The sequence below is a fragment of the Oryzias latipes genome, chromosome 17 (genome assembly GCF_002234675.1).
Source record: "Oryzias latipes chromosome 17, ASM223467v1".
NCBI classification, from domain to species: Eukaryota; Metazoa; Chordata; class Actinopteri; order Beloniformes; family Adrianichthyidae; genus Oryzias; species Oryzias latipes.
In genome coordinates this window covers 5,017,000-5,027,102 of record NC_019875.2, presented here as the reverse complement: position 1 = coordinate 5,027,102, position 10,103 = coordinate 5,017,000, and the positions used below count along the sequence as shown (strand labels likewise).

General features: G+C 46.1%; 1 protein-coding gene across 2 annotated transcripts; it reads right to left on the bottom strand.

Moving 5' to 3' along the window:
* Window positions 1-3,088: 3,088 nt before the first annotated feature.
* Window positions 3,089-10,030, bottom strand: LOC101174218 (dnaJ homolog subfamily B member 6-like). Of its 2 annotated transcripts, none has more exons than XM_011486094.3 (8): window positions 9,836-10,030; window positions 9,178-9,257; window positions 8,489-8,598; window positions 7,643-7,708; window positions 6,935-7,045; window positions 6,686-6,823; window positions 6,398-6,611; window positions 3,089-5,535 (listed from the first exon to the last, which is right to left on the bottom strand). In XM_011486094.3, exons 2-8 carry the CDS (start codon window positions 9,240-9,242, stop codon window positions 5,430-5,432), a joined length of 810 nt encoding a protein of 269 aa, XP_011484396.1. In that variant the 5' UTR covers window positions 9,243-9,257; window positions 9,836-10,030; the 3' UTR covers window positions 3,089-5,429. The 2 variants fall into 2 exon arrangements, with proteins under 2 accessions (XP_011484396.1, XP_004078669.1); XM_004078621.4 differs by having other exon boundaries at window positions 6,686-6,826; window positions 9,836-10,027.
* Between the last annotated feature and the right edge of the window lie 73 nt (window positions 10,031-10,103).

The window sequence follows — 10,103 nt, the reverse complement described above, 5'->3', positions numbered from 1 at the left end:
GCATTTTTAGTTTTATTTTTACTTAAAACATTCACATTACCTTCAATTGCTTATGTGTTTTCTTGTTCTTATTGATCATTTCTAGCCTTTGAAAGTTCCATCAGTGACATATTATAGGTTTTCTAGAATACATGTAAACTTTTGGTTTGTTTTAAATCTTCATCCAACCCGTTCCACAAACCCACATCTCAAATTTACGAGCACATTTTCTTTTTTGAATGCACTCCTTTTTGAAGTTCAGCTGATTTCTTCGATCGTAAGCCAGTCTCTGTCCTTGAACATTTGTTGTATGTTTACTGGAAGTAAGTTATTTTTCTGCCTTTAAACATAATGAGTGCTGTTTTGAGTGTAACTAGTTCCCTTAATTTCAATAAACCTGACTTTTAAAACAGCGCATTCATAAATGTCCAAAATATCCACACCATGAACTGTTCCAATAGCTTTTTTCTAAGACGTACAAAGACCGTAGATTTGTTTTTCCCCAAACGTCTATCAGTCTGGAATTTTAAACACTTTGGTGCATGAAAATGTTTATTCTCATTTTACTGGTGAGTAATATTTCATCAGATGGTCAAAATGTATTCTTCTTTTTTGAAGGTGATCAGAAAAATTAAACGAGAAATCATTTCAGAATTACCTTTCTTCACAGAACAAGCTAAACCTTTAAAGGCAAAAAGATGAACAAATCTTTGGGTCTGCATTCTGTTTAGATCGTTGTTGTTTGCTTAAGATTTCAGGCTTTTTTTCCCATTTGAGATTATGATCGGTGTAGCAAGGAGCAAAACAATTCCTATAGAATTGTCTTGCTGTGACCCACTGGATGTTATTAACTTACACATTTGAGTTAACAGATCATCTCTGACATCACTCATGGTATTCTAAATGGTGACAACGAAGAAAAAAAAACCCTATTTATAACTACATCAAAACAGATGATTAAAACAAGTAAATAAAACGAGACTTCATGGGTAGTTTGTGAAACCACCCTCCAGTGGTCGTTTGAGGAACTGCACCATGTGGTGCTTCTGGCTCAAACAGATGAACATGATCCAGAGGCTCAGTTCCTCCTGTTGATACCAGGCCTGGTCTGCAAACCGAGGGTGTAGCTTTGATTCGATCACAGAAAGAAATCCTGCTTTTCTCTTAGAGCTTGTGAACACCTTCTTTGATCTATGGTCATGTTTGGTCTATGAATGCCTCAGTAAGTGACCGGCTGCAGTCGTCTCTCTCTTCACTAAACTGTAGGCCAGAGCAGAGGTCTTCTTTGAGCCTGTGAAGGCCTTCTCAATGGATGATTCTGATCTACTAAACTCGTCATGGTTACAATTTGTTTGAGTGTTCCAGACATCATCACACTCTTTGTTTCAGTGTCATTGGCTTGTTCCCCATGTCAGGACCATTTTGGAGAAACCAGCTTCCAGTTCTGCTACATGTTCTGTCTCAAACACGACAAACACAGATGAAGTGGTCTAATTTTATTACTCTTCAAGTTTTTCAAATCATATAAAAGTCCTTTGAATAATGCTGATGGTAATTTGTTACTCCTTTGATTCTTGACGGTTAATTTACAGTTTGTTTTTTTTTAGTTTATACTTTTTAACTTCTTTCTTCTGTTGGTGCAATCGTGTACATTTTATTGACGTGTACCGCTGACCTCTTGACCAGGTTGATCTTAATCTCAACATTTCTTAATCTGATTTAGTAAAGGTTTATGAATAAAATCATCTTCTTATGCTGATTTACTTCACTCCTGACAAAAAAAAAAAGGTTTTGCCCAGAATTGTCTCTGAGCTCCAACAGTAGTAAATAAAAACTTTCTAGATTACAGTATTATGGCCATAAAACCTCCTTCAGGAAAACGGCCACCAAATGTCCAGTGATCTTTTTAATGTGATGTTATAGTTAAAAATCCAAATGTTCGGCAGGTTAAGCCATGGGATCGGGATAAGATGGGAAAACAGTCAGCACACAGACACATTCATCAGAAGGGATGGGAAAGTCCAACAGGACTCTTCCATTTTTCAAAAGCTTTTTATGGATCTCCCAGTGGGACTGTGGGATTCCCACCACTGGATATCCACCGTAGAGGGGTCTGTGTGTGTCCAGCAGCCAGAGTGAAGCTGTCATCGGGTGAGGACTTAGCACCGCCTCTGAAGCGCTGCCTGGACTCCATAAAGCTCGGGTCCAGAGGGACCCTGACAAACATGTTGGTCAGGTCAGTTACAAAACAAAAAAAGTGTCCATTTTCAAAAACGTAGTTTCCAAATGATGAGAAAAAGCTACTCAAAAACTCAGTCGGTGGCAGCAGAAGAGAACGTTAAAACACTAAAGGAGGAACACTAAATTCCAACAACCTCATCTTCAGGACTGCTTCCCGTCGAGGGGCGGGGCCTTCTTCCAGCCAGTCAGAGCACACATTCAGCCCTGTTGGTCAGTCTTTGCATGTTCTTCTAAATATACTTGGAGCTTTTGGAGTCCACTCCCATGGTTAATGGCACGTTAACATTGGGAGTGGGGTCATCTAGACCCACTAGACAGTGCTCTGAACTTTTTTTCTTCAATGATTTGTGATCTTCACTGGTTTCCATGGATTACATGAAATCTTTCCACCTTTATCATGGTAGGGAGAACACGTCAATGTAAGGATCGGGTCATTTTGACCCCACAAGATAGCACAAGGGCTATATGAATGAGCACCGTTTAAATGCTTTTTTTTTTTAACAATCTTACCTTTGAACTGTTGCAACATTTATTGAAACCACACCAATGGAGCAAAGCTCAGTTCTCTTAAAGTGTCCAGACCTACTTCTTCAGACTTGCCTATGGTTCCTACTGAATCTATAATTTTACAGTTTTTTGTCATAGTTTCATGGATTTAACTATTTGTGTAATAAATTCTTCTAATGGTTTCTTCTTTACCTGTAAGGAGACCTTGGGTGCCCAGAAAGGCGACGTATAAATACCATTGATTACGAGGATAATAGATCTCATCTCTTAAAGAGAGGATGACAGGAATCCTTTGATCTGTGATGAAGGTGAAGCAGCGGGACATTCAGACCAGAACGGGAAGGAAAAAAAAGCTGTCATCTTCCTGACAGGACCACACTCGGTAGGGTTTATTGGTTTACAAATATCACAAAGTCTCATTCTGATCAGATATATTTACAGAAACCTTCCATCATCGTGTGCATCGTTAGAGCGGCCGTCTCATTTAGCATCAACATTAACAGGTGAACATGCATTCAAGTAAATAAACACATTAATTGGTGGACATATAGAAAATTGCGTCGTTTTTCGCCTTTTTTGAAACCGAAGGATGAGAAGCCGGCGCCAAACGTCCCTCCTCCTCCTCCAGTTCACAGGGAGTGCAAACACTGAACAGCACGGTCAGAGGAACAGCCAAATGCATAGCGGTCTGCACCAGGTCCCTGCTGTGCTGCTTAAGACATGACAGTGAGTCCCACATCAACACTATGTACAGCTGACCGTCCCGCAGCTTCGTGATCCGGTTCGGAGCTCAGGCCGAAGCTTCATCCTCACGCTCTTGCATTTGGGGAGAAAACAATTTGGTGCAGCGAGAGCTGCTGGCCTCCGGGTAAAAACGGTCCAAACCTCCCTGCTGTAGGGAGTTTGATCCGTGAACGTCCACATGCTGCATACGGACAGGCCAATCAAGTTCCCTAAAGAAATTCAACAGCAACACACCGAGATGACTGTTGACGACGCTCGCACACCGCGCGGCCAAGGAGAATCTGCTTAACGCTTGTGTGAAAGAAATATGAAATAAATAAAACATTTGAGGAAAAAACAAAGGCTCAAGTCCATTTTTGAACCAGTGCGATGAGTTTTCTTTTACTTTTAGTGCAAATGTGAGGAGCTCAGTTCAGTAACTGCCTTTGAATGCAGATGTATTCATTCTTTCCTTCGGAGAGGATGGATGTGAGGAGCTCAGTTCAGATGTTTTGGCCCGGATTCGAACTATTTTCTACAAACAAGACGACTCGCTGTGGTGATGCGTGAAGGAAGCAGCTGAAAGGAAAAGGCTTTTTCTGTTTTCCATTTGATCCGGGACTTCAAAACCAGGCTTTTCTGTGGGGGTTCCGACACTTTAATGGGGACGTTTGACAGATCAGAAACAAACAGAACTTAAAGAGACAAATGACGGAAATATGAATGTGGATGTAACCAGCATTTATATGCCACTACTGTCGTCATGGAGACGTTTTTTTGACACCCCTACCAGTTTCATTTTAGACCGATGTTTCCATCAACAACATGCGGGCTTTAGTTTTGGTCCAAACAAAGTTTTGAAGCAACAAATATCTGAAAAGTTGCAACTTAACGTCTGCAGAGCATCAACGGGAAGATCCAGCAGACGTCTCCAGACACATTGTAGAACCAGACTGCAGTAAAGGTGGACCATTTCTCTTGGAGTGGCTGGTTTGGGTTGTTGGCTTTTGCCTCAGTACCTCAGTGCACATCAGTCGTACCTTCCTGCCTCATTCTTAAAGAGCAGAGGCCAAAGAGAAGTTTCTGGGAAGTTTTTCTGGAGATCTGACCTCCACCCACCCAGCTTTCGGTGTGTAACTCTGCTTTGGTAGGGATGTCAGAGTCAAATGTCCCACCGCCTGACCAATAATCAAACTACGTAGCACTGACCAAACCCACAAGCACAATGATGGATTTATGGAGTGGACGACGACCGTCCCACACCGATGTGTTTCACGGTACACAGGGCAGAGCTCCTCAATCCTGACTGTAGGAGGTTTGGAAGCTGAACTGTTGGCTGTGGGTGAGCAGCTCCTTTAAACCTTGAGCCTTCAAACTAGAATTTGGAGTTTTCTCCTAGGGAGAGAGATTTTAAAAGCCTCTTTTTCTCAAAAAACTTCTAGCATGAGGGAATGATCCTCGTGTCAAGAAGGAAAGAAATCAGGCGTTTAAAAACACGAACCTGAGAAAACAAATCATCACATGTACATTTCTAACACCAACACTGGCCTAGAGGATTATGACACAACGCTAAGCACAATGAAAACGTACTCACAATGGACACCAAGCGGTCAGGAATGTCAAATTCGAGTGAGTCCAGTGGCGGCGCCCGGGGTCAGTCAAACGTAAAAGAAAAACCTGCGTGTGGAGGCGTTCCGCGCCTGGAGACTTTTCTAGAGTCCCAAAACTTCTGGAGAAAGGTGCGGCTCTTCTTATTAAACCCAAGGATCTTTTTTTTTAAATATATATTTGAGAACAGTGAGAGTCAGACCCTTAACCCAAAGCACAGATCCGAAAACCTGCTGCTAAAGATTGATCACAAAAAGTCTGTAACAGAAGCCAAAAAGTCGTCCATGAGAGCCACCCGTCACCTACGCTTAAGGTGTGGCCAGCTGACGCTAAAGTCCTGACGGGGCGGGGCTACACAGACGTCTGCATTTTCACTTGTGTTGCAGCCGCAGTGGCTGCTCCTGACCGTTGATCGTCACGGAGCGCAGCTGGCCGTCCTCCTCCACCTCCACCCGCTCCTGGCCGTTCTCCACGATTCTGAGGAAAGAAAGGGGAACGGGGGCGGAGACACGCGGAGAGAAGGCGTTCAGTGTTGGAAGACACTGTGGAAGACCAGATGGGAGGAGGCTTTAGAGTATCATAAAGGCCTGTCCATCCACGTCTTTATCGACTGATCTGATGAATACACAGCGCCACATGCTCATCTTTAGGACGTCCATGCCTGCGGGCATCTTTGACCTTCCTAACATCTGCAGTTACCGTCAACTGTCTGCCTGGACGGCAGGTTCCTTAGGTTTTCTTCAGGTTTGGCACCACGGTAAGAGCCATGAGGTGACCAGATATTTGATCAAACCCCCACATTTCATCCTAGCATGCCTCCGCACAGGCAGGCTGCATGAGCACTAGCTCCACTCCAGAGGGAAGCTGGGTCGCACCAGCATCTCCACATCCAATCAGGTTCCAGCTTCATCACCATCCTGCAGGAGAGCTCATCTGTCTTCCTGTTTATGGATGCCACAAGCACGGAGAGGACTTCTGGTCATGAAGCCAGCTGAGGTCTCCTCACCGCCACAAACACCCTTCAAACCAAACTGAGCAGTTCTGAGTGAAATCGTTATTTAAAGTCCCCACTCCGATCTTCCGTTCTTCTATTATCCAAGTGCTCTTTTTGTCACGATTATGCTGTTCTCAACCAAAAATCTGGGTCACTTTCTAGGACATAGTTTCTACTTGAACCCTGAGGCTCAGCTCCTTCATTCAGAAGCAGTTCAATACAAACCGACACAGAACTTTGCTGCTTTTAATGGGAAAAGAGGATCCGACGGGTTTAGTAGATCTGCTCCGTTTGGATCAGAGTTCAGAAATGATCATGAAGTGTCTGCCTCTGCACGATCCATACCTCTTAGTCGTGATCTTCCTGCCGTTGACGGTCTTTGTGGACGTAGACACGGAGCGGAAGTTTCCCATGCTCCCTCCTCCACCTCTTCCATAGGAGGTCGATGAAAAAGACGTCAAGCCTCCACCTCCCAGACTGCCCATGGTGGTCATGTGACCCAGGTGACCCATGTGAGCCAGGTGACCCACGGGGCGCATCGGGCCAAAGGAGCTGAACTCTGAGAGCAGCAGAAGAGTCAGAACAGAGCCAGATGCTTTACGGTTCCCGTTTTCACACCAAAGTGATTCTCACCTGCTTGAAACGGTGAGAAGCCAGCACCAAACGGAGGAAAGCCGAAGCCTCCGAAAAACGGGGCGCCCACCTGACTGCGCCCCGATCGGCTGTGGTGCCGCCGTCCACGGTTGAAGAAAGGATCGTCGCCAAACGGATCTGCTGCAGAGGACGAGGCAGAACCAAACAAGTCAGTACAAAGGGGAGCACAGGTTTAGCACTGAAAAGGAAGCCGATCACACACTCCTTTAAACCATCGCTGCTTCTTACCAAAGAAGTCTGCAAAGGGGTCTCTGCCACCAAAGAACTCCCGGAAAACATCTTCTGGGTTTCGGAACGTGAACGGTTCATGGAAATGCTCTCCATTGTGGAAATGTCCCCCTGAGAAAGGAAGGAAAAGCGCGTGAACGGTGGAAAAAAGGCCATCTGCCCCGCCCCACACAGAACGGGGGTTCGGATGGAGCAGACATTCAGCTGCGCAGACATGAAAGGTTGCTCCAACAGCACAAACTGAAAATCAACTTTTATTTAAGGTCTTCAAGTTTAGGAGTCGTGCAGAAGCAGACTCTGGTAGTGGGGGAGGGGGGGTGGTACCTCACTGTTTTCTGTTATATTTTGTCAATAATGAGACGAACCGTGAAGAGACATGAACTGCTGTGAACAGAATTGGAGCTGATCTAGACTGATCCCCATTACTGATGTGCTGAGAGGTTACTGTACACCCCGCTTCACAAACGTCACTCTTCAGAGCGGCCCTTTACTGAGCAGCAGGCTACTCGCCCGGGGAGCGGCCCCTCGCCCGGAGAGGGGCCCTTCGGCAGCCTGCACTCCAGCAAAACAAAGCGGGAAGCAGTTTTTGTGTTTTTGTGAGCCCTGATGGGGGTTCCAAACCCGATGCTTTGAGCCACAATCAGACTTCCTCTTTCTGGAGCGGTGTCTTTTATATCGGAGGTGACATCACTGATGTTCTTTGCTCACCTCTCCCTCCATTGTGTCCCGTCAGCCCCTCTTTGCCGTGTCGGTCATAGATGCTCCTCTTGTTGACTGAAAGGTAAAAAACAACAAAACGGCAAAAATCAAAAAAATTCCTGTTTTACAAAAGTCTCTCTGACGTCACACATGGACTAAACCAGATTCCAGGTCGTTGGTCTACAGAAGGTGAACATTCAATGTCTGTGACTGGAAGAACATGTTCAGAACCAGACTCTGTAAGAACCAGGGATCAGCTGGGTCAGAAAGAACAGCAGAGAAACCCACAGGCACTAAAATACACTATAGAATCAGCTATAAGACAAAAAAAATACAATATTTCCTGAAGTTTGATACATTCATGGATGAGAATGAGATCGGAAGAAAGGTGTGTGGGAAAGCGTGAATCTTAAAATGACCACAATCATCTGAGAAAGCAGCATAACCGAAGGGTGACCCCAACTCTTCAGAGATGGTGTCTGCAGGGAGATGCACTAAAACGTTTCTGCAGTAAAACGTTTGGATTTCTGAGGTCTAAAGGTCAGCAGCCATGACCGTGACCAGAAAAGTTCACATGAAGGTGTCAAATTCACTAAAAACTATAGTATAGAATAGTGTAGTACATTTCAAATTAGAAGAAAAACAGCCTTTTGTTGAGCACAGCTTCTTTAGACGTAATCTGAAATAAATCTGTCTGGTTGGTAACAACTTCAGCAGCCAACAGGGGGCAGTAGTCTATAGGTTCCTCAGTCTCCCCCCCAGAATATCTGGTAATCACTAAAAAAAAAAAAAAAGGCTGGTTTCATAAAGACTGAACCATTAGGCTTGTGAGTGATGGACAGCTGCAACGCTCACCATCAGACAAGACTTCATACGCCTCGGAGAGCTCCTTGAACTTCTTCTCAGCATCCTCCTTGTTGTCCGGATTCTTGTCCGGGTGCCACCTGAGGGCCAGTTTACGGTACCTGCAGCAGGACAGCAGAACAACCACCCGGCTGGGGTTAGCATCTGCTGAAACTCCGGGGGAGGTTTTTTTGTGTCAGTCAGACATTTTCTGCTTCAGCCTGAAACACAGTGGAAGGGGCTGTGAACTTCTGAAACCTCCGTGGTCCTGAGTGTGAGGGATGGAGTTTACCACACCAACATATTCACTTCTCCATCAAGCGGGACTCAGCACTTCCAGAGGAGGGATGGAACAACTTTTGACCTGCATTAACCCTCTCCCTGTGATTTAATGCAGAGGAAAACATGCAGCTGCATTATGACATTTGATTCTGAAGAAGATGGAGGGAGAGGTGAGCACTGGTGACAAGAGGGACAGAAGGGCAGATGGCATCGGTGATGAGAAGAAACCTCGTCTGGTCTGCAGCCGGCGGCAGACGTTCCCACAGAAATAGAACTCCATGAGCCGAGTGTTTCTCCGTCAGCTGCTGGTGCTCAGCTTCAGGTATCAGCATCCCAGCAGGAAGAAGGGCTCCATGGGGCAGACGGAGAGCCGGCAGTCGCCACCCAACTAACAAGAAGACCTTTGATCAGCTACTCACGCTTTTTTGATCTCATCTGCAGGCGCGTCCCGCCGTACTCCTAAAACCTGGTAGTAGTCCACCATGATCAGGAGATGCCCCTGCACATGGAAGAAACGGGGGAGGAGTCATATGGAAGAAGAGGGCGTGGTCAGCAAGCATCAGAGAGCGGGGGCAGAGGAGCAGCAGTTTGGAAGATCAAACACTCAAAGTGAAGAGGTGAATGTGGGCAGAGGAGGAGACAGCAGACCAGGTCCTGCAGGAGGAGGCCAAGGACGCTGGTGGTCAGCTTCCTGACAGCCTGCTGGGCCTGATCCGGGATCAGGAGAACCTGTTTACTAGTCTGAGCTGGGGCCAAAGCAGCAGCGACGCTCTGAGGAAGACCTGTCGCTAATCAGACCGGACTCTGGCCCCTGGACTGGGATCTGCTTGGTCTCAGATCTTTGTCTAAACTCAGAGCTGGTTCCTGTTCTGGCCTCTGGTCTGAGATCTGGTCCCTGGACTCAAAACGGGTCCCTGGTCTCAGGTCTCTCACCTTGACCGAGCAAACGGCCGTTGGCGTCAGAAACCAGATCTGAGATCGGTTCTGGTCTCTGCCGCGGTTCTCGTCCTCCGCCCGCAAAATTAGCTTAGCACAGCTCAGCACGAGTTAGCATGAAACGCTGTCAAAAGTCCATACCCGGTCTGTCAGCGGCGAAAGGCGATGCTGATGTGACGGACGGTTAATGTTTGGGTCCGAACTGCTACTAAAGCCGAACTGGGTCAGTCATGTCCACAAATCTGCAGACGATCCAAATAAAACACGGCGTCCAGGGCTCCCTTGTTCTTCTTCTTCTCTGCAGTCACGTCCGCGCTGGGCTCTGCTGCCCCCTACCGGAGACTCGGTGACACACCACCTTTAAACAGCGACATTTCTGCTTAAAAACAGCGGGTTGTCGGTAATAAAC

Coding starts and splice junctions, on each gene's coding strand:
- LOC101174218 (XM_004078621.4), bottom strand. CDS start 9,242: ATGGTGGACTACTACCAGGTTTTAGGAGTACGGCGGGACGCGCCTGCA. Junction 7,709..8,488: donor GTATGAAGTCTTGTCTGATG/GTGAGCGTTGCA, acceptor TTTACCTTTCAG/TCAACAAGAGGAGCATCTAT. Junction 6,827..6,934: donor CCCCTTTGCAGACTTCTTTG/GTAAGAAGCAGC, acceptor CGTCCTCTGCAG/CAGATCCGTTTGGCGACGAT.